The sequence below is a fragment of the Rousettus aegyptiacus genome, unplaced genomic scaffold, assembly GCF_014176215.1.
Source record: "Rousettus aegyptiacus isolate mRouAeg1 unplaced genomic scaffold, mRouAeg1.p scaffold_m13_p_1, whole genome shotgun sequence".
Lineage (NCBI taxonomy): Eukaryota > Metazoa > Chordata > Mammalia > Chiroptera > Pteropodidae > Rousettus > Rousettus aegyptiacus.
Window position 1 is genome coordinate 179,320,697 of NW_023416284.1, and position 23,459 is coordinate 179,344,155.

General features: G+C 53.6%; 1 protein-coding gene and 1 pseudogene across 5 annotated transcripts in view; both read left to right on the forward strand.

The window, feature by feature from the left end:
- The window catches only part of ZDHHC14 (zinc finger DHHC-type palmitoyltransferase 14), a 213,930-nt gene that overhangs the window by 169,298 nt on the left and 21,173 nt on the right, over nucleotides 1–23,459 (forward strand). For 2 of the 5 annotated variants that reach the window (XM_016162747.2, XM_016162749.2), the window contains exons 4-5: nucleotides 13,579–13,716; nucleotides 17,080–17,128. In XM_016162747.2, the coding sequence (XP_016018233.1) occupies nucleotides 13,579–13,716; nucleotides 17,080–17,128 (187 nt within the window). Of the gene's footprint in view, nucleotides 1–13,578; nucleotides 13,744–17,079; nucleotides 17,129–23,459 lie in introns of all 5 variants that reach the window. The other 3 variants (XM_016162748.2, XM_016162746.2, XM_016162751.2) reach the window with 2 other exon arrangements.
- LOC118605193 lies at nucleotides 12,816–12,935 on the forward strand (annotated as a pseudogene).

Here is a 23,459-nt window from a genome sequence, read left to right on the forward strand (position 1 = left end):
CTTTTTGATTAAAGAAGTGAAACGAATACATAGAAACAACTTATACTAAAATAGCCCTTTCGTTGCTATGACACCATCATATTTATGTGTGGCTCTTTCCTGTTGGAGGGAGTTCTCCATACGTTGCCTCATTCATGGCTCCCAGCCACCCTGAGTATCGGTCTGGGTGGGAAATATCACCCCCAACGGCGACAGAACTCGGGTTCAGGTTCAGAACGAACAGAGACGCCCACGGTCGGAAAGCAAGACTCTGGCAGCCAGAACGAGAAGACAGCCTCCCAACCCCTGTGCAAACCCTCGTAAACCACAGACACAGAGCAGGGATCAGTGCAGCCGGGCCCGGAGGTAAGCAGCAGGTGGACAGGTGAGGTTTCAACGTGTGAGAAAAGGCAATCACGTCTGCCCCAGCCTGGTGGGGACACGCGGTTCACCCAACCATTCGTGTCCCCCGTGGATGGGTCTGCCTGGGTGGGGAGCTGGGGAGCGGGGTACAGGGAGAAAGCAGGAAGACGCATCACATGAGGCTTCTAGAGGCTCCGGGATGAGTTGAGAAGCTGAGCGTGTGTCATGACCGTGCAAAGCCATAAATAAGCTCAGTGCCAGCATTTCCCCAGGAGTCTCATAAAGCTACTCCTGGGGAAACAAGACAAGGTGTATGTGTCAGGGCTTTAAATTTAAAAAAAAATGCTCTCATATATGAACATGAAGGTTGTCCAGCCCCCCTGAAATCATGCCGCCTGCATCCTAGTTTTCGGTAGAGCAGGCACCCGCGGCAGCTGGGGCCAGGCCTTCCCCTGCGAGCCCGTTGAGATCCACGGAGAGAGTTTAACGAGGTGAGCTGCATCCCTGGGTCAGAACATACCAGAGGTCTCATGGAGAGCTGCAACTCTGGTAGAAGCCATGAGCCCCAAACGGAGGACGAGTTCAGTGACGGACCCCGCTGGCCGGGACTGAGCCGCGTCCCCGGAAGAACCCAGCATGGGAACGACGCCGTAGGTGAACCACCGTGCCCAGGAAGTGTCAGCCTCATGTCGCTCAGCAGGCCACACGCTTCATGTTCGGGTCAGTCACCGCGTGAGCCCCACGTAAGGCAGGGGCGGAGGGGGGGGCTTGCACACCCTGGAAGGCAGGGCTGCCCCCCCCCAGATGTCTCTCTCAGCAACTTGGTCTCAGACCCCGCACTTCAAAGGAATGGAGTCCTGGTTTTGTTGGTGTGTTGAGGACAAAGCCATCCCTTCGGGACAGACCTTGGGAGCCCAGCCCTCACACGGAGCGTGCAAAGCCGGATGCCGCCCTGTCCGCTTTCAGCAAGTGCCTGTGTGACTCGGCGTCCGAGGGGCTGGATCGCTGCCACCACGCCGAGCCAGCCCTTTCTCTGCCGACGGCCAGGCTGCTTGGGTGGCCGGTTTGTAAACGTGGAATGAGAACTATGACCGTCATGGGAAGCAGAGCCCTGTGTGGCCGGCCCCGTGGGGCCTTCTGGGTACCTGGGTCAGATAAACCTGGGAGCCATTTATATGGTGCTTTAGAAAGACACTTTATTAGAAGACTCTAATGATTTAAAATAATGCGTCGAAAATAATATTTAAAACGCAGGTCTTTTTTTATTCTGCGCATTTATTTCTTTAAAAATTGTTTTTGACGAAAGACCATCTAATGCAATATTTTGGAAAAGCACATCCCCACCACAGAGAAGTCCCAGCAGCAGAATTTCTGGGGCCCCCAGGGCACGTTTTCCACCTGCCGCAGGTGAGCGCCACGTGAGGAACCACAGCTCCGTGCGCACGGTACCCGGGCCGACGTCCGAGGCAGAGCGGAGTGGACCCCAGGGAGGGGACTGACCTCGCCGCGGGCTCTGCTTCTACCTGACCAGAAGTGCTCGCCGCTTTGCTGCCCGTGACTGTCAGACTGCGACTCGCTTTCAAAGCGCTTTTCTCCGTTACGCAGAAAAGCCACCAGCGGTTACTTCACGGGAGCCTCGTTCGGGTCTCATCTCCGCACACGTGCCCCTTCCCGACTCGCTGCGTCCCTCGGCTGTGCGGCTCCAGGCCGCGTCTCTGCGGCCTGTGTGCGCCTTTCTAAAGTCGGTCTTCCGCCCAGGTCGACGTCTCCGGGTCAGACCCGCTCACGCCCCAGACATGCAGGTGTGTCTGCTTCCCGGATGTCTCCACTCGGGGAGCTCAGAGACGTCCCAAATCAGCCTTCCTCGTGACCCCCACCTCACTGAGTGCGAACATCATTCGCTGGATGCGCAAGGCAGACGCCTCAGAGTCTCATCCGGCTCCTCCCTCTCCCATCCGCGCCTACCCCATCGCTCGGCTCAGTTTTCTTACGAGGCGGATCCCAGCTCCACCCGTGTCCCCGCTTTGCACTGTGGGGGTCGGCTGCAAGATCCCATCATCTCTCCCCTCGCCTGGGCAGGGGTCTTCTTGCCCCCCCCACCCCCACCACCACCGTCTCACCCTCTACGATCCCAAGCAGAATCCGATCACACGGTCTTTCTCCTTGGAAGTGCTTTTCTGCCGGCGGCTAATAGGAAGGAGGCCAAAATCTGTGCCTTGCCGCCTCTCCCCTCGGCTGGAACCACACTCCTCCTCCTCGCTGCCTGGGCTCCTCGCAGTCCCTGGGACCAGCACGGTCCTCTGTTAGCTCCTACGCGCCTCCAAGGGAGGGCCCCCATTGCATACCCCTCCCACAGCCCTCTGTCCTCTGCCCCGATGATGCTGGCCGGGGCGTCATGATACACCGTGCTGGCCAGGTCGTCATGATACACCGTGGGCTTGTGTGGGGACAGTCTCTGCCCCACGAGGTGAAGCTCGAAGAGGGCAGGGCTTGTCTGTTTCCCTCGCCAGGTGTTCCCAGCACCTCCCCCTTTGCCTGGCGTCCAGCCGCTCAGTTAACATGAGCTGGAGGCAGAGAAGGGAGGAAGGAAGAAAGCGGGAAGGAGGGAAGGAGGGAAGGAAGGAAGGGGAGAAAGAAAAATGATCGAATATTCCTCTGCCCGTAGCTACCTTCATTTCCTTAAAAGAAAAAAATGTTCTGTTTTGGGGGCTTTATGACTCGGTTAGTATTCTCAACTGGAACAAAAAAGTTTCTTTCCCCCAATCAAAATTAATTAAAATGCCACCCCCAGCCTCAAACCTCCCACTAGGACAAATGAAAAATTTCAGACTCCAAGAGAAATGATGGAAATTTTTAATGAAGTCTGATCAGGAACTAGTCACCCTGCTACAGTTCTGGGAGGACAGATGTGACGTCGTTGACAATGACCCATAATGCATTTAGGCCCAGTGCGGACATAACTTGTACATCGCTTAGTCATTCAACGAATATCAGAGGGCCTATCATGTGCCAGCGACAAATCTGAACAAAGCAGCACCTTTCAGACCTTTTCCCTCTGTGACTCACTGTAAGAAATGCATTTTCCGTTGGGACTCAATGTACCCAAACGCTCAGACGATCTAAGTTTTGGGAAACGGTACCAACCTGACTACGCAAGATGCCTTGATATTTTCTATCCTCGTTTAATGCTGGCCGTGACCCACTGCTGAATCACAGTCCTTAGTTCGGAAAATGCTGAATAAGACGCAGGCCCTTCCCGTAAGTGAAGCAGCCCCCGCTGCGTGTGGACGGATGGCTGTGGCAGTCACCCGGGGCCGTGCGGCTCGCCGGGCCCGAGCGGGGTCAGGCCTTCAGGAGAGGGATGCTCAGGACTGAGCGCGGCGCCCTTACCAGGCCGGTTAGCAGGTGCTCAGCATCCTGCCTGCCGCCTTAGAGCAACTCGACTCGAAAATTAGCTTAATTTCAGCGACGTCAACCAGTCGAGCCGTTCTTAGCCCGAGTCTAACAGACTCCGGGGAATCGTACGCGAACGGCCGTGTGTGAGTGTGTAATGGCGGGGACCCCGGTTCTCATCAGCTCGTCAGAACATTAGGGAATAAGAAAAAAACAAAACAAAACGAAAGGCTGAAAACCACTACCCTCGAGGTTAAAAAAAAAAACCTGAATAAAACGTGATCTTCCGATACTCGCTGGAAACAGTGTCTAAGAGGCGGACAGTTTTAGCATTTGCCGCCGCCGCCTCTCCCGTCCTCCGTCACGTCCCCCTTCCTTCCCTGACCTCGCTCCCATGGCGCCAGCGCCGGCCAGCTTCGCCAGGCCAGCAGCCCTCCAGGAGCCCTCTCTGCCTCCCCGCCAGCCGATCCGAGCCTCGTGGCTCCAGCAAGTATCAGCCGGCGTGGGGTCTGGTCTTCTTGACGCAGAGCTCTGCAGACGGAACAACGTGTTAGGCCGCTGTCACGCTGAGCAGTGGGTCACAGCTGCCTCACTGCACTTGCTCTGGGAAGCCCTCGGCAAACCCTTTCAGTACACTCTGTAGGCACCAATCTGCCCCAGATCAGAAAATCACATTGGCAGAGGACAGAGCGGGCTTCCTGGGTGCAGGGGACCCCAGGGCCGATTTCACGCTCTGCCGTCGCCATCTTGAAATTCTCGATAATCTTTTGATAGGATGCCCCGTAGTTTCCTTTCACGCTGGACCCCACAAATTCCGTAGCCAGTTCTGAGCATGAGATAAGAGCTTCGGCCTGTCCTTGGCTGTGCCTTTGTTCAGAGAAGTAATTAAAGATCCACTGATGAGATGGCCTGACTCAGCCAAGTGTTCGCATGCTTTATATGAACAAGGAAAAGACAAGACAACAATACGCTATATTTAGAAGCTGAGACGTCTGTGCCGCCCGGACCGGGGTGGCCGTTTGTCTCATGCTGTGTAGTCTGAGTGCTTTGGAGCCACCAGTTGGTTCTGGGCCTAACCCGGGGCCCAGTCGCTTAGATTCTGAGTTTGCAGAGCCTCCGTGCTCGGTCCTTTCACTACCTCCTAGTTCTGTGTCGACTGCAATTTCTGAAAGGTTTCACGTAGCTCCAGGAGCGTAGGATTTGAGTTGGAAAGGAACTTTTCTAGCATATTCAACCGCCGTGGCCCAGAAACCTGCCTAGGTCACATCACTCAGTAGGCCAAAGGCCAGGACCCAAATTCAGGTCCTCTAATCTAGCAATCCAATGTACCTTAGGACTGCTTAGAATAATTGCCGTAAACATTTACTAGCTGACTGTGAACTTATTTATTTATTTATTTATTTGTGGTTGTAAGCAGAGGGCATTTTAGAAAATGGACTGTAATGAGGAAACAATATATAAAACAGATACAGGCGTCTGTTCTGGTTGAAGAAGAAGAGGTGAGACCGTTGGGGGCGGGGGCCTCTCGGCACCCAAGGAGCTCAGTGCGGAAGTACGTGAGCTCTGCAGACACGTCGGGGCTGCAGCCAGTGCAGAGCGAGCTGTCCGGGGATACACGTAGAGGCCTGACGGGCTCGTGTCTGCTTTGCGAGGTCCCTCGGACGGCAGCGAGGAGGACAGACTGAGGGCGCCCCAGGGAGATTTCACAGTGGTTGGGTTCATGAAAGAGGTGACCAGCGATGTGCACCCTGCAGTGGGAGCAGGGGCACGGGGAAGGTCGGCCGCCTGGCTGTGAGGGATGAGAGCAGAGGGTGGGAGCTGGGTGCGTCCTCTGCCTTGAGCGACTGGATGTGTGATGCATCTGTTAGGAAGGGGTGAGTTTGTGAGGAAGGGGGAGGGCAGGGGAGCGTACCGAATAGAGCTTTGGACCTTCGCGATGTGAGGTGTCCGTGAGACCATCACACGGAGCCGTCTCACGGGGACTTAGAAAGCATGAACTGGCCCGAGGAAGGTGTATCAGTGAGAAGCATGAAGGCCCGAGGATGGAGCTCGGGGGATCCGGGACATCCAGACACACCCTCGAAGGTGCGTGTGTGCTCCGCGGTAATGGCCATTCCGATGTGACGTGGTGTCGATACCGATTTCAAAGCCTGCGGTTTCCAGAGTGGTACGGAAGGTTCCAGTCGAGACGGCAGAGTAGGTGGACACTGTGCCCTCCTCATCCCATGATCACATTAAAATTACCACTAAATTACGGAACAGTGAACCCGGAGAACCATCCTGAGGCAGGCCGAACAGAGCGCCCGTAGCTAGGGGGTGCGGAGAGGGCTCTGAGCGGCGTTGGTTGTCAGCACGGGCTTATTTTCAGATTCGGGTCCTCGTTTCATTCTGTGAGATGGAGGGGATCTCCCAGACATGGTTTCTGGCCCTACAGACCCAAAGAGAGTGTGAGGCCTGCCGCGGAGAGGAGCCTGGGTGGGGTCGGGGGGTCTGGGGCCAGAAGTATGCTCACCGAGCGATTAAGCATTTGCTTATAGAGGAGCTGGTTATCGAGTGTCACAACATGGCAAGCAGCAGCTGGAGAGTCACCGAGGCCCACCAGCATACCATGGCTGTTTTCACGAGGGCGTGCAAGTGTGAGCTTGCAGTGCTGGCCGATGTCATGGTGGGGCTCAGATTCTGAGTCTCAAGAAGGGGGCGAGGACTGGGCATGCTGTGGAAGGGGGGGGAGGGCGATTCTTCCGCCTGGTTGGAATGTACCACCTCCTGTGACGACCTCTGACCTCCTGGACGCAGGATGTGGGGATCCCGGGAGTCCCTTCTGCATAGTAACCAGCCAGTTCACTTTGTAAAGTAATCGGCATTTCTAGTCACTTTCTTAAATCTCCTTTCAAAAACAATTTACATTACAAGCTGAATCCTTTTCTACCTTCTCCCTCACTTTCTCTAGCCGCTATTTCCCTTTGCTTCTCTTTGGAGGTCTTTCTGTCTCTCTCTCTCTCTCTCTCTCTCTCTCTCTCTCTCTCTCTCTGTCTCTCTCTCTCTCTCTCTCTGTCTCTCTCTCTCTCTTCAACAGCATCCTAAGCATTTTTGTTTCTAATGCGCAGATTGACCTCGCGGTGTAAGCTGCCTCACAATGCATCTCCCCTGCATGCTTACGCCGCCTTCGAGAAGCACAAAAATCTCCCGGCGTTAGAGCAGGGAGTTAAACACAAAGTTAAGCCAACCTAGAAAATTTGAGGAAATAGAAATAAAATCGCCCGTTTAGGGAGCCGCAGGACCTTAGCCATCCGTTCGTCGGGCTCTCGTGTTCAGTGCCCAGAGAGACTCAGCGACGGGGCAGGTCGGGGCAGAGCCGGGAGAGGAGAATGAGACCCAGGAAGAAGGGGCACTTAGATCCACGTCGCTGTCCAAGGTCACGTTAGATCGTAGCGCAAAGGTTACGCCGATTCTACGCGTACTAATTGCTTTTATATCGAAAAGTGTTAGTTTTTTTAGCAAATGGAGCTAAAATCTGCAGCATCTTGTAGGACGTTGGCAAGGACACGAGACCAGAAGAATCCCAACACGTGCTGATAAAACACAGTCGTTTCGCATTTAATCTTACAGCTCTTAGGGGGCTTGGTGCTTGCTTACATGACCCAACTTTTTACATATGGAGAAACTGAGTCCCCACGTAAAAGTAATATAGTAATACTTTAAGGCCCCAGAGTCAGTTAATATGCTTTCTTGGTTTTTTGTTCCTCCATAAAATTAGACAGGTCGAACTCATTCTCATAAAAGGAGCTAAGAAACCTGCTTCGCTGGTACACCCCTTTGTCTCGAATAATGCCCTAAGCCCCACAGTCCGAGTAACTCATTTCGCCGACAGAGCAGCTTTGTCAGACCCATACGTCCCTGTAAGAAGTTCCTGCTTCCTCCGATGTTCGCTCTGCTGAGAATGAGGCCACCCTTCCCCACTGTAGAGTGCTGCTCGACTGAGGGCAGGCATCCCCGGATATGAGCTCGGTCTTTTTGGGCGTGCTGCAGAGGACAGAGGCCCTGGACCAGAAGAGACCCAAGGGCCACCACACAAGTGACAGTCTCAGTGTGACAGCGTTCCACTCTTGTTCCAATTCCTGCTGATGTGCTGTGCCCGCATCGGCGGGCACCCACGGGCGCTGCCCCAGGAGGGAAGGCCTGGGCCCTCAAGCCCTCTGGGCACGATGACCAGCAGGGAACTGGCACAGGAGGCAGTGACAAGTGGCGATGAAGGGTTCAGATTAGCACGTGGTTTCCGATGCCAACGCCTGTCTGCACATCCTTGGTCTGTAAAGTGGGCTCCACGGCATCGACCTCACCAGGTTTTGTGAGGATTAAATGGCACAGTTCATGTGAAGTGCTCGGCACAGTGCCCGGCCCGTAGCAAGGACTCGGAAAAGGATGGGTAAAAGTGAGAGGACAGGGAGGCACAGGAAGCACGTGGGGTCATCCAACCCGGCGTTGACCACAGCGGCAAAGCGCTTACGATGCAGCTTTTACTGCAAGATCCAGAACAGCATGAATTATTTGATGAGAACATGGTCCCCCAGTCCCGTAGCTAGTTCAATAGTTACATGCTCGTATTGCATAATTTCATGAATAACATGGGGACCGCAAAGGCCGAGCAATGATCTGCGCCGCTCATGTCAACAATCCTCATCCTAAGAAAGCAGAGGAGGTCCCCCAAGGCAAAGCTTTGCTCATTTTGGAGGCAAAATGCCCTAGGTTTAAAGCAAAAGTCATTTTCCACTTCATACCTTTAAAAAAACGTTTAACGTAATTAAAATCTGACATTTAAACGAGAAGTTTTGGGTTGTAATTGCGTCGGTTATGTCCCTTACTTCTGAAGACACTCGCAGAGCAAGGAGTTGGGGTTTTCCCTGCTGACACTAGTCTGCCCAGCCACGCCCACTGTGTGGAACACAGAGTCTTCAGGCCGCCCGGCCTTGGCCTGAGGATGTGATTTTTATCTATCTCTGGATCCCACTCTTGAGGGAATTACGTGAGAGTCTGACTTCTGGGAAATTTCAAATTCTTAACATTTCGAACATCGTATTCCTTTCTCTGGCAGCTTTCAAACCCAACTTTTGCAAACAGTTTTTCCCGAATATTTCAGTGGGTTTTTCTGTACTGTCCAATTTAAATTTTAATTAACTCCTCCATTTTCTCCTTGTTGGTAAGCCTTCTTTTTCATATTTCATCTCTCCCAGAAATTCAATCTTCCTTCAGTCAGGGGGAGAGGGGGTAGCATTATCAGCTCAGCGCCTGCATCTCCTGGGGGGCAATTCCTCCCCAATCTCCACGCTCCCCTCCTCTGGGACATGTGGGGGCAGCACTTGCCTCGTGCAGACTGATTGTCAATGGCATAATCGTGAAACAGGCAGTTGGTGCATGGTAGCTTTAATCACCCTTAATAATATTCTTTTTATTATGATTCAGAGTTTGGGGTTAACAAACGAGACCATAACTCCTTTTCCTGGACTATGTTTCCCTCCGCCATTTAATGGAACCTTCTGGCCCCACTTAGACTCTGAGCTCAGGTGACTGTTCAGATTTGCTGCCCCTGCCTGAATTCCCCCGCTACCCAGCCCCCTCCCGCCCCCCCCCCCGTAGCCTCTGGGTCTCCCAGTGGCGTCCTGTGAGCTATTAATAAAACCAGCTCTGCCTCCTTGGCCGTTAGCAAGGCAGGCCAGAGGCAACTTCTCTCCCTGAGCTGATTCGCAGTGACAGCTGTCCACTCAGCTCTATTAGCCTCAAGTGACCATCTTCCAACCCTCAGCCTTCTCTGAACATATTTGAATTTCGCTGACCCCTGCCTCCTGCAGCTGGCTTGCCCAAAATCTTATCTTTCACTATCATTTTCTATGTCTCCACCTGGCAACCAGGGACAGTGATCACTTGGAAAGCTACCAAGGCAATTAGAGGTGTCCGTTCCTTCGCTGAGCGTATTTGTGGGGTGTCTGCTACGTGCTGGGCCTACCAGGGTGACTCACCTCAAGGCCTCACCTGGGGCAGGAGAGTAAGTCCACAGGGGCAGCGTGATGCCAACCGAGGTGTGCTCAGCACCCCCTTGCCCCCACCCCCCGCAGCTCGCTAACTCAGATCCCGAATTTAAATTAGAGAACCTTCTAGGTGCATCGGCTCCCCACACTGCACCGTGTTCACTCCCTCCCCACAGTCTGAGTTCCTCTGCGGCCTCTTTTAGGGAGTAGTTCCTCATTCTTTTTAAAGGAAACCTCCAGAGACCCCCCCCCCACCTTTGGGCAGGACCCAGACTTCAGAACCAAGAGATGGAGCGGCAGCTCCAACGTGCTTCTTCAAGGACCCTCCCATCGCCGCGCCCCGCCCCCCACAGCCCAGGACCCAGGACGCCCCGTCGGAATGTTCCACACGGAAAATACACAAACCGACCTCTAATCGCAGCTGTTTGAAACGTCCCAGATGCTGCGGTTTGCACGCAGCTTGTGCTGCCAGCTGCCGGGCTCCCCCGCCCCCTCCCCCTCCAGATGTTCTCCCTCCCGGCCAAGGACAGCCTGGCTCAGGTCCCTGTGTCCGGCCGCACGCTCTCTTCCCAGCTCGGCTCCCAGCTCTGCTCATACTGGCTTCTCGTCTGCTCTTCTTGCCTGAAAACCAGATAACACAAGCCTCCCGTTCAAAACAACCCAGGCATCTCCTAAGCGTCCCTGAGTCCCCCAAGCTCCAGCCAGGGCCTCAGGGCAGAGCCGTGCAGGACAGGGTGAGCCAGCCCTCGTCCCGTTCACCCTCGACCCGCGAAGGGAGGACGTGGCTTCCCGCCAGCGAGGGCCAGAGAGCAGACGGATTTCAGGGCTCCGTTCGGTTTTTCTCTGTGCGGAGTTCATTCCTGGGCTCTGAGGAGTATGTGTTGTTTTCCTTCTCAGTTGTCCGGCACTCTGGCCCAGTGCTGGGCACGCGGCAAGGAGCCAATAAAGGCACGTGGCATTTCGCGGTCGAGAGTTCTGGAGGCGAGGGGGCCGGACCCCGTCCCCGCCTTGCTGCCTGTGTGACATTGGGCAGCGTGCTTGCCGCGTGGATGTCCCTGTGGCAGTTACAAGGTTTATTCAGTCATCTGACAGCTATTTATTAAAGGCTTAGGGTTGACAGATAAAAGCAAATAAAAATAAGGGAGATGATTTTAGGTCAAGGTGGGGGTGGAGCTGACAGGACTTGCTCGTGGATCGGATGTGGGGGTGAGGGAAAGAATGGGGTCGAGTGGGGTTCTGCGTGAAGAGGATCCGGTTTGGGGAGGGATAATGGGAACGTCTCTCTGGGTGTTGAGTTTGAGGTGCCAGGCCGTTCAGCGTGAGTCAGCTGCCCAGGTCAACGCGTGGCCGTTTCGGTATCATCAACATGTAGCTGGCATTTGAACTTGGGATAAAGAGGGATTGCCCGGTGAGAGAGAGGGAGAGTCCGTGGAGAAGGGCAGAGGCCCGGCCCGAGCCCTGGGTGCAGCCCCTGACCGGAAGCCAGGCGTCTGAGAAGGGAGCCGAGGAAGGAGGTGGGCGTATCAGGCGGCCGCTGGACAGACAGCGTCCTTGTTCCTCGGAGGCCTACAGAGTCCGTCAGACTCATGTACCGCTCTGTGGTCGGCAGACCAAGGCGGACGTAATAAATACTTAAGCAAATCATCGCTCAGTGAGCCCACTTTCTCAGTAGGATTTTCATCGGCCAAAAAAAATTTTTTTTTTTTAATCAGACAGGCTTCTAAATGGAAACTGCTTTCTAGTCAAGGCCACCAGAGAGCCAGGCCCGAGGTGTCCCTGAGCATCCTCTGTTGCTTTCACGACTCCGGTTGCCTTCGCTCAGGAAGGCACAGCGTCACAGCTTAGCTGATAGGAAGCTTTCTAAGCTCGTAACACGACCGCCGTCCACCGCGCAGAAATGATGCCCAGCGAGCCGCCAAGGCCTCGGCGCTTCGCAGGGGGACCCGGGGCGTTGATCACGCCTCCCGAGCCCCGTGTCTCCTTTCTGCTGGCTCGTCCACCACACACCTGGGCTTCGGAGATGGGCTTTGACAGCCAGAGACAGGGCTTCCATCCCACTACGTGCCTCTGGGCCCCAGCCTCCCCTCCTCACCCCCATTTTCTGCACTCACGTATCGAAAAGAAAAGAGGGCCTCTCAAAAGACGGCCTCAGAGGCTTAGGAAAATCTGGCTGGTTCGGATTTGTTTCCATCTTGTGCTTCTTTGTGCGGACTTCTCCGTTGGACAGCCTATGTTGTGGGGCGGGGGGGATGAGGTTGGGGTTCACCCTTCCACCTGTGCGGGCGGCAGCGCACGCGAGATGTACCTCACGTGGGGGCGTCAGTAGGAAGTCCCTTCCTTGGAGTGTGAGCATCTTCTAGGCCGCCAGCTTGTCACCAGAACGGTGAGCTCTGAAATTTCTCTCCAGGTCCTCCGCGCGGACTGTTTCTTGTTAATGTCACTTGCAGACAACAGTGACTCTTATAGTTCCTCTGCCACCACCACCTCCAGGTGGCCTCATGCCCTTTCCAAGAAACGAGCTTGTAGTAGACATAAAACGTGAGGCGAGTGACTTATGATAGGTGGCCCGGGGGTGATGAAATTGACTGCACGGGGTCGCTTTTTGTTTTATTTACGCAGTCACATCTCATGTAGCCCTGTCTGTGTGCTTCTCAGGTACGTATGGATAGGTAAAAGGTGAAAACTGAGCAGAACTAAGTTTGGAAAAGACCCTGAGTCAAAAAACTATGCGGTATGCCTGGCACCCCCGCCCCCTGACTTCCGGCGTCCCTACACGGGCCGTCCACGGTGGGTGGGCGTTCTAGAAGGTCACTCTCCATAGTCCTCCCGAATAGGAGACCAACATCACCATTGTCCTGAACATTTCAGGGCCAAGTGTACGCATGTCTGTGACCTCTCTCGACACACTCTAAAGCATCCCGTACGCTTTTTTAAAAATGCCTTCCCAGACATTATTCTGTTGAATCCCATGAGCACTCCATAAAGTACCCTTGTTTTATAGGTCAGGGAGCTGAGAATTGTGGGCTAAAAGACCCAATGGGCTACACTGCACTTGAAGAGTGTAGTTCATAACACCCTGAACAAGCCCGATCCCATCTGATCCCGGAAGCTACGCAGGGTTGGGCTTGGTTAGTACTTGGATGGGAGACCACCTAGGAAGACCAGGTGCTGTAGGCATAAAAAATAAATAAAAAATAAGGGATTGTAAGCTGACAGGTTCTTGCAATCTGTGAGGTCAGCCAAGGGTTGACTCGCCTAAAAATATATAAATAAAAAATAAAAATAAAAATAATATCAATCCTCCTGTGACTATTGCAATAGCAGAGGCATTCCTCAGGAAGCAGTTGTGGCTGGGTTGGGAAAACTAGGGATGGTCCCTCTATCCTGTCCCGACCCCTTGGAACCTGTCTCTGTAGCCACTTTACCGTGAGAAGCAGTCACTCAATTCTACACGCCCGTGAAGGGCGGAGACCTAGTGGCTCCCAGCTCAGCCCTGAACTTCAGAGGTGCCGGCATCTTAAGGGAAGACTGTTCTGTGAACCAGGGTGTTTTTTGTTTTGTTTTGTTTTGTTTTTACAGAAGAATCAAGCTTTTATACTTTCCTGATGATAATGAGAATAAATGTCTTCTCGAAACAGTAAAGTTCTGTTAAAACGAAATATGTTTCTGAGATGTCTCACTGTTCAGCATTTCTCTGAGTGTTACTTTGGAAATGTGTGCTCCGATACCATGGTTACATGATCAGAGCACTGGGTGGCGCCGATGCAGAAAGACGCCCGACTGACCCGATGGTTTCCACGTGTCTTTTCTCTCGTTGCAGAGCGGTTTGATCACCACTGTCCCTGGGTAGGCAACTGTGTGGGGAAAAGAAACTACAGATTTTTTTATATGTTTATCTTATCTCTGTCTTTTCTGACAGTCTTTATATTTGCACTCGTTATCACCCACGTCGTCCTTCGTAAGTATGCTGGCGAACTCAGATCACGTATGTAACCATTTGCCTGACTTCGGTTTTCTGGTTTGATTTTGAGTCGAGATGTTGATCATTTCGGGCTTTCTCTTTCTTCTCTCTCTCTCTCTCTCTCTCTCTCTCTCTCTCTCTCTCTCTCTCTCCCCTGCCCCGTCCCCTGCCTCACTTGCAGCCCGACCCTGTTCCTCCATCCCTCTCCCTGCCCCCCGTTCCCCATCCCCCACCCTGCCAACCGCAGCTGCCAGGGTCACACCCAGGTCAGGCTCTCTCCAACAGATAAGACTTTTTCCCTGACACACTTGTCCCTAGTCCAACCTCAGTGACTTCACGTTCTCGTCTGCTAAGGAACTCTCTGCAAGAATCATCCCCCGCATTTTGCACGAAGGGTAACGTGCTACAGCGATCCCCACAGAACAGTGGAGCTTTTTTTTTTTTTTTTAATATGAGATCTACTTAAGCAGGAGCAGTCACTCTCCCTGAGGGGGAAAAAAAAAAACATAGGGGTGAAAACTGGGTTTTCTTACACACAAGCCTACGTAAGCTAGAGACATACACTTGGTAAGAAGTTCAGTGAACTGTTAGAACATTAGTAAATCGCCCCTGGCATATGACTTGGTTAAAAATGAGATTTGGATATAAACGACTTTAATATATATTTGCCTGAGTAAATGGCATTTTTCGTTCCCTGTTCCGAAGGTCAGAACTTAGAATTTCTTTTGTCTCTTGGCCATTCACTTTCCTACAATAGGGAGTAATGAGAAGGAAGTTAATTGGCTTTGAACTATAATTTAAGCCTTTAAACTTCTGTCACAGTGCCATTAGCAACATTAAAGACCAGCGGTATCTCCTTTCCACCTGCCTCAAGTACAACCACCCATTAGCAAGTACAGAGCCTCTTTCTGGAACGTTCCAGAAAGTATCTAAGTCCATGCCTCACTTTCTTCCCGTGAAGCAGCGCTCAGCCCACAAATGGGGTGTATGCTAAGGGAGATCAGGAGGATTTTCCTCCCCTTCTCTTTCGGTGGAGTTTGTATGGGGCCCAGGGGAAGTGGGTGGCGTGGAAAGTTTCACGTTAATTCTTTTTAAATATTGGCCAAGTTTGAACATGAAATGGAGAATCCCAGATTTTGATAGGCATTTAAAGTCCTAGTTCTTATTCTTTTGGACTGAAATCCTTTCATCTAAATGTGACACAAATTCGTAACACACACTCGAAAGCCATAACTTGGCGGGAATGCAGGAAAGGGGTCGACGATCATTAGAGACCCCTCCCACGAAACAGGGGACGGTGCCAGCGCAGGTCTGCAGGGGCACCTCGCTCTCTCCCTTCGGAGTCGCCAAACGGCAAACGCAGCCGGGGTCCTATCTGTGCACTAACAGACGAAAGAATCAGAGAGAAGAAGCAACCGTGCACACAGCCACGGAAGAAATAAGCAGTGATATTCCGGCCCATTACCTGTGATACCGAAAAATAGCGTCCGAACGTTTCGTTTCCATGTCGTCTTTAGTGACTTCGGAATGCTTTCCCGTGCACGGTATCACGTGGTGTTTATGGCTTTGCCCCTACGTTCTGGATATCAAGGGCCAGCTTTCGCTTGCTCAGCCACACACTCAGACTCTGGGGAAACACACATACACGCACACACGTGCACACATACACACGCATGTGTGCACACGCACACGCACAGTGAATCTGGCCGTCTGCCACCACAGTCGTGATATACATTTCACTGTTCATCTCCTTCAAAGGTTCATTCACCCTGGCTTGAGCAAACTCGGTTTGCTGTGGTTTATGCTTCTACGTAGCTAATCCAATCTTCCACTAAAAGAGCATTCAGAACTGACTTGCTGAAAGTCACCTGAACATTTTGGACAAAAGCAAATAAAAGTTTTCCCCTAGGCTTGTTCTGCACCCCTCCCAAACGCCCCCACTAAACAACCCTGTCCCCACTGCCCCCCCATTCAGCTTGGTAGGTGATACTTTCAGGAAGGACAGAGTTTCTCACGTGGTTCCCATGATGCCCCTAAGATTCTGAGCACACTGGCAAAGGCAGAGAGCCGTTTGAAAGCAGCTGGGGAGCTGCCACCTGAGTTCCTCCTGCCAGGACAGGACTGGGAGGGAAAGGTGCGGCGAGAATTGTTACCGCAGAGATTCCTGGCAAGCCGATGTCTGGGATTCCTCAAAGAGGAAGGAGAGTTTGGGAATCCATACCGTTTGAGCCCAGCAGGAAAAGGAAGTCATTGCTTCTGCTCTCCTCATTTTGCCTCAGGATCGTGTTTGCTCTAAGCTCTGCAGCAGCCCACTCGCTGGCTTTGCCCTACTGACTCAGCAGCGAGGACGAGAAAGCCCTAAGCTTCTTGCATTCATTCTCCCACCAGTTGGCATCCTAGCACGTGGCACATCCTCGTGCCTCAGTGGTAGCCAGTGGGCACAGGGAGGAGGGGAGGCCGGCACAGAGGGCGTGGGAACTCGAGGAAGAATATGGAGCCGTCCCACTCACAGCCTTCCCGTAGCTGGGCACACGTCAGTCACAAAGAGGGGTCTCCTCCCACGTTGCAGCCGCACCGGCAGGACACGCCCCAGAGAAGCACTAGAGCCAGTCCTATTGTAGCTGCTCCCTCTTCACCCCATTGCTCCCAGGGCCAGATCACGTCCCCAAACTCGTGGCGTCGTGCAGCCCAGCAGGGACCAGGCATCACCACCCCAAGATGGGCGTTCCAGGGTTCCTTTGTGTGGGCTCTCAGTCGCAAGAACCATAATGTTAATACATAAAAATTGCTTCTTGTCAGATGCATCTTTGCTCAAGCCCTTAAAGAAATGTCTCTTTGCACAGACAGTTCATATGAAAATGACTTAAACTCAAGAGGGGTCGGTAATAAACTTCAGCTTTATGAGCTCGTTTACTCTGGACACTGAGAAGGATGTCTTTTATACATAGCCTAGTTTCTGGACGTCCAGGGTCAAAAGTTAACAAACTGGTAAAACAGCCTTTCATAAAAGAAGAGAAAAAAAATCACATACGGTATTCTGTATTCCTATTAAGATGAGGAAAACAAAAGAGTAATCTGAACTGTAATTTATGGGAAAGTGTGCAGACATTCATCTGCTTTTATGGAAAAAAATATCCTGCAGATGTTGGGTCTAATTATGAATCTGCTGTTTTCTTGTTGCATGACTTTAGCGGGATCTCAATCTGGGATCAGTATACAGAGTACTGTAGCACATACACAGTGTAATCATTTAATTGACCTGAAGACACCTATTGTTTTTATGTAGATGAGAGCCTTAGCATGAAAGCGGTTTTCTGGAAGTGGATGTTCGGATACTAAATTTTGGTTTCATTCCCACAGGGTCACAACAGTCAGGATTCCTAAATGCTCTTAAGGACACACCTGCAAGATATCCTTTCTGGTTGCTGTGTTTTTCACGAGGCCGACGTGTTAAGTATTGGACCAACCTTCTGCTCAGTTACTTCTTCCTCTCGTGCCCTGGCCTGTCTTCTCAGCAGTCGTATTCTTTTTGTTCTGTGCAGCATCCAGAGAGCTCCCTAATATTCACTCGCATGAGTAATAGCATCTGAATGCTTGAACTTCGCAGTGACTCATTTAGCCCTGTTTAAATTGCATTGCTCTTTTGCTGGGAAACCAAGTGTGAGTTGCTGCCCACCCCCAGAAACCCACGTTGATGTGTGTTAAGTCAGGTTGGTTTGGGGAGAAGGAAGCCTGGGAGCCCCGGCTGACTTTGTTTTGAACAGCAGGTGGTCCCTGGAGAATATTTGTGGCTGCCCCTGTGTGGGTCTGAGAGACTGTGTGGGTCTCTATCTTGGTAGGCAGCCACCAGATGGGAATCCCCCAGCTTCTGTATGGATTCCGTCCAGCAGTGAGTTTGGCTTCCTCTGGGCAGTATGGATAACCCGTGTTTATCCGTGGGAACAGAACACCTTTTCACAGCCCAGAGTAGACTAAAGATGGTCGATCTCAACTCATCCTGAGTAATCCCATCCTTTCGAATAGTACATACAGGCGTATGCCATAGGAATCTGATCTGGAAAACAAAATGTTCACCCATTACGTGCTCGCATGGGCCCCCCACCCCCAGTCCCCTTAGGTTTTACACTAGCTAGTGTGGCATCAGCCTCCTGGACCCGCTGACCTGGCTCCATCTGGGACCCGGGTCGGTATCTTCTTCATGTAACCAGGTGAACTGGACTTGGACTCCTTGTTACTCCCAGGAGTCATCATCCGTGGTGGAGGATTCCTGAAGAATGAACATCTGGGCTGAGACGGGCATGCGTTTCGATGCACGGACGTCAGTGACGGGGACTCCTCCAAGCGGGGCGGGGAGGAAGCCGGGGGCATTGCAGCTGTCCCGGCCCGGGGCCTGCGGGCTACCTGCTGCTCCACGGGGTCCTCAGGGCACTTCTGGCATGCCGCCCCCCAACCCCGCTGGAGCAGAGGGGCTGTGTGTGCTGGGCTTGTGGCAGCCGGGTCTTCGGGGTGCTCACTACAGACTTGTGGGTCTTGTCACCTCACAATCCTGGAGGAGTCTCCAGGAAAACCCAGGTAGCAAGTCCTAGACAGCTTCTAATTCCTTCTCCATCATACTTCGTTATGAGGTCCGGGTCCCCCCCCTCAGCCCTCTCGAGTCTCAGTGCTTTGACCCGTGGTCGTCAGCCACTGTGCCTTGGGCAGTGCCGTGCCGACGAGACCGGCTGTTTGGAGTGCCGGCGAGAAGGCTCGACGCCGAAGCGTCGCTTACACGTGTGGCGGGAGTGATTTCAGGGAGGCTTCTTCCCGTGGCACTGTCTGCGATGGGCAGGCTGTGCCGGAACGTTCTAGAGCACACGCGGCTGCCCAGGCTCGTGTTCTGGCCGTGCGATCAGGAGCGCGGTGCCCCCGTGAGGGGAGGAGGCAGCGTCGCATTCGAAGTGGCCAGCCCGCCTGGCTGGGGCAGCGGTTCACGTAGAGCCGAGATGGGAGAAATCCTCGCGCTAGCTGATTGTCCTCTGAAACGTCCTTCTCCGGTGGAGGTAACGCGTTTCCCTTGTGGCCCAGCTTTTGAAAACCAAACTGTTGCCAATGATGGCTGCTGACCCTCCACCAGCAGCCCGATGCTTTTCCCTTTGACGGTGTGACCGAGGCGTTTGGCAGCCACCCCTGCCGAGGGCGTGGCAGGCCCCTTACGGCACCTGGACGCGCTCGGCCGCGGCACATCCCGGCACCTCCAGGCCAGGGCCTCCCGCAGCACTACGTGCGCACGAGTCCAGCTGCATTAGCTTCCTGTGGCTGCTGTAACTAATAGCCACACGTCTAGAGGCTTAGAGCAACGTGAATGTATCATCACACAGTTCCGTAGGTCAAAGTCCAGTGGGCTTGCCTGGTTCCTGCTCCAGGCCCCACAAGGTGTTGGCCAGCTGGTCTCTTACCTGAAGCCTCTGGGGAGACCCTCTCCCGGCCTCGGTCAGGTGGTTGACCGAAGTTGTGGGCTACAAGCCCGAGGTCCCTGTTTCCTGGGTGCACTCTGGCCCACGACTCCTTTCCTTCTCAAAGCCGGTGACCGCGGATCGGGTCCCTCTCGCCGTGCATCTGTCCTGTCTCTTCTTTGGCCATCCCTCTGACCTCAGCCGGAACCGCTCCGCTTTTAAAGATCAGCCCCACCCTGACGATTCAGGAGAATCTCCCGTCTCAAGGTCTGTGACCTCCACTCTGTGAACTAACTCCCTTTGCCACGTAGGTAATGCATTCACAGGTGCCGGGGATCAGGGCATCTTCTGGGTGGGGGGCGGGCAGGGCGTGGCTCTGTCCATCCTGCAGGCCTTGAGGTGGGAGCTACCGCAGGGACCCGGCGCTCAAGTGCAGTGCAGTAGGAAGGTATGCATCCGAGCCTCCCCCCCCCGTGATGCCCGCTGGCAGGCCGGTCACCGCTGAGTCTACGGTGGCACCCCGCCCTCTCCTGTTCCGCCCTTTCTGTTATCCAAGAAAGAGTGGGTGAGAGACAAAAAGTGATGGGCAAAAAAATAGATAGATACACACATCTAATATATACACACACGTAAGAATACGCACACACACACACACACACACACAATAATATAAATATACATCTTCCCTGCTCTGAGTTCAGGCTGAAAACATCAGCAGAACTCCCCGTGAGGCCCTGCTTAAACGGGCCGGCCCGTCCCAACTTACAGAGATTATCATCCTCACAACTTTCCTCCTACTGATTCGGTACCCACTGGTTTAGGGGCACCTCCTGATCCACTGTCTCCTGGGGCCCTGGAAAAAGGCCGCCTAAAGCTGAAGCCAAACTATCCCGGGCAGCTGCCTCAGCCCACAGAAAAGACTCTCTGGTAGAAGCACCCACCCCCTCCCCGAGAAAAGCGAGGGCCCGGAGCGAGGCTCAGGCGGACTCCGCCAGTAGTGCTGCCGCTGCCTGTGTCCCATAGGGAAGGTGACGTGAGCGGTCCGGGCAAAGCTCTTTATTCTTCCCGGAAGTGGAGGAGAATTTCAGGAACATCAGACATAGTGAGGTGCTGGGTTTTTCAGTTACAAAGCCCTTTGGTATTTTAGGTGGGCCGCTAACTCCCCTGCCGCGTCCGCAGCGCAGCCCCTGAAGGCCCCCCCACCCCCGTTCTCACGGTGTTTTCTGTTTGAAGTACATGCTTCGGACAAGAATCCCTCTCTCTGTTGAGTGAGTCTATGAAGAAGTGTCACAATTTTTCAGTGGCCTTTTAATCCGATCCCCTGACCATGTTCTAAAAATATTTTCATGAGAAACGAGGACACGGGCAAAGGTTTCTCACACCATGGATGTACGCCACAAAACGTCCAACTAAAATCAATCTTTTTGATGAGGCGAGATTAGGAACAAAAAATGGCTAACTGACAGCTGACCGAGGCAGCTTATCAGAAATACTGACCAGAATGATGGAAACGAGGATAGGCTAAAAGCTCTTTGTTGGACCCACGTGAAACCAGCAAGACTTTAAGAAAAAGGAATCAGCCAGCTCAGTCGGTGAGCAGACCAAGGCTGGATGGGTCGTAGCTCCAGGGCGCAACAAAGCCAGGGAGGCAGAGGAGGGGGCCGGGGGGCTGACGGGGGCCTCATACGTGGCTGTGGGTAGAATGCCTGGCTCCTTGGGCACTCACAGGCCCCTTCCCAGTCTGTGCCCTCAGCCCTGCCAGGGACGACGGGGAGAGGAAGGACGCTTCCTGGCCTCCCTCTGCCTCCGCTCTCGCCACCTCCCGTGGCCTGCTCAGCGGTCCCAGCGACCTGACGCCTTTTCTTTCCTGCATCAGAGAAGCAGAGGCAGGGGGTGCAGGCCCCTGGAGCCACTGGGCTGTCTGCCCAGTGCTATGAACTTTCAAGGACCCCCTGGCCGTCCCCAGGGGCAGGGACAAAAGGAGAGTCTTCTCCCAAAAGGATGGCGTGGGTCCTCGGTCCCCAAGCCCGGCCGGTTCCAGCAGGAGATCCACCCTGCATCTGTTTCCTTCGTGATCCTCTCACTGAAGGCCCACCGCACGCACAAGCTGCTGGGGTCACGAAGCCAGAAAGCGGCCCGCCCAGGCCTTTGAAGCACATTCCATCCAAAGCGGGCAGCGCAGCGACTGGGAGGGCAGCGTGACTCATTTTCCTCCATGCACATCTGCGGGCGCCAAGATCTGGACTCTGACTCTGACTTCTTAAAAGCAGAATAAGTCTGAAATGTCACAAAAACATCACAGAATGGATGCGAGGTGGGGCGTGCGGCCCGGGAGGAAGCTGTGCATCCCGCGGGGACATCAAGAAAGGCGCTGGCAGGTGGGGTTTGCACGGGGCTCGGAGCGCTGGGTGGGTCCTAACGGGAATGGAGCGGGGAGGTTTCAGGCGAGGCCAGGCCAGCGTCCTGAGCTGGGCCCCAGGCGGGTGGGTGCTCTTTCATTCCCTCAGCAAGGTTGGCGTGGTGCTGGCCCCCGGAACGTAGCAGGTGCTCCCAGCCAGCGCGCCTCTGCCCCAGCGGTGTGAGCGCACGGATGCTCTTACAGACGAGCACACACGGTGGGCACGGGGAGAGGGCGCCGTGCCGGCTGAGCCCTGGTGGGGTGACGAGGGTCGGGAGCGATTGCCCCCGGGAAGGGGCTGGGGTGCCGACAGCACTGAGTACCGGCAAAGGAGCAGCCACCTTCTCCTGCACACCAGGGACCCAGCTGGGAGCGGGTGAACGACAGACGGCGTCAGAGCTGGGGTTCGTCGTTTTGCTTTTAGGCACGTGCATCTTGCAGTCGGGAGCAACAGCGGGGTGAAATAATGAGACTTTGCAAAGGAAAGGCCCCAAATCAAAATCTGCAACAAGCTCCGCTGCGAGCTAGGCAGATCAGTATGAGGAGGGGGTTGGGAGGGAAGTGGGGGAAGACGGGGAGAGGGGGTGAGAGGGACGTGTCAGAGCGATTCTGGGGGTTCAGCCCCAGGCACAGCGAGTGGAAAAGGAAGACGACTAGCTCTGTTTGGGGGGAGAACCGAGCTGTTTGAGGTTCGAGAAACGTTTACCAACAGAGCCTAAGAGAGAGCACACAGCGACCTCCGCTTCAGCCTGGAGCAACTAGGGGCAGGAGACAGGGAAAGAGGAACACAAGCAGGTGCCTGACAGTGACGGCGTTACAGCCTCATGGGAAATGCCACCCAGCGGCGGGCAGGGCAGCCACGTGGACACCCCCCTCCCCGGGGCTCCGGGAGGTGGATCCCCTCAGGAGCAGGTCTCCCCCATCACCATCACCGGGAGGAGGAGCCTGATGTCCAGTTAAAAGGATTACAGTCATTTTTAATCATGACTTATTGTTCAGTGCTCCCAAAATGAAGAGTTTTCAGTGGCTGGGAAATCAAATGGCAATTAAATTCTACATTTGTGGGGTTTTTGGACAGAGAGCCTTTTTCTCCCCGATTTGCAGTCATTTCAAAGGCACACCATCTGAAATACACGATGGCCTAACGGGCAGCATTCTGTTTTAGTGGAATTTGGTAGAAGGTGTGGCGCTGGCCAGAGAGCCCACATAAGCAAGGACACCATAGGCCCAGTGGACAATTGAGGAAAGGCATGGGCCTTTGCTAACTCTAGGCTGCCAGGGCCATCCAACTTGATATCTGTTGATCCTCAGGAGGACCCCAGAAAATAGATAGGACGGGCGTCCTTAATTCTCAAAGCTGGACCCACACTGAGAACTTAAATGACCCTGATTTCTCCTCTGCGGTGTAGCGGAAACTGGAGCCCCATTACCTTAACTACCAGGAAACAGACTCCTCCCCACTGCCCCTACCCGGTCTGATGGAGGGAATTTCATAAAGAATAAGCATCAGATTATGTCTCGGAAGATCACAAAGTCAGGGGAGGAGCTTATCTGTTTTTTTAGAACTGCCCAACTAATACGAGAACATAGTCTCACTAAAAAATTTCAAACGGTCCGAAAGGTAAGAGTGAGAAAGGACGCGTTGCTCGTCTCTTCCTCTGTCATCCTTGCCAGTTTTTCTGGGTCCTTCCCGACGGTCTCCTAAAGTCTGAATACATACATGTGCATTTATGCACACGTGCCAATATACAGCTCGGGAAACTGCTTTTGCCTAACGGGGATCATACCCTTTGCATGGTTCCACAATTTGATTTTTAAATATTTCCTGGCGGTGTTCTCATGTCAGCATACAGAGCTACCTCATTCTTTCTGCCACTGCTTTATAGAATTCCAGGCTCCAGACGAACCGT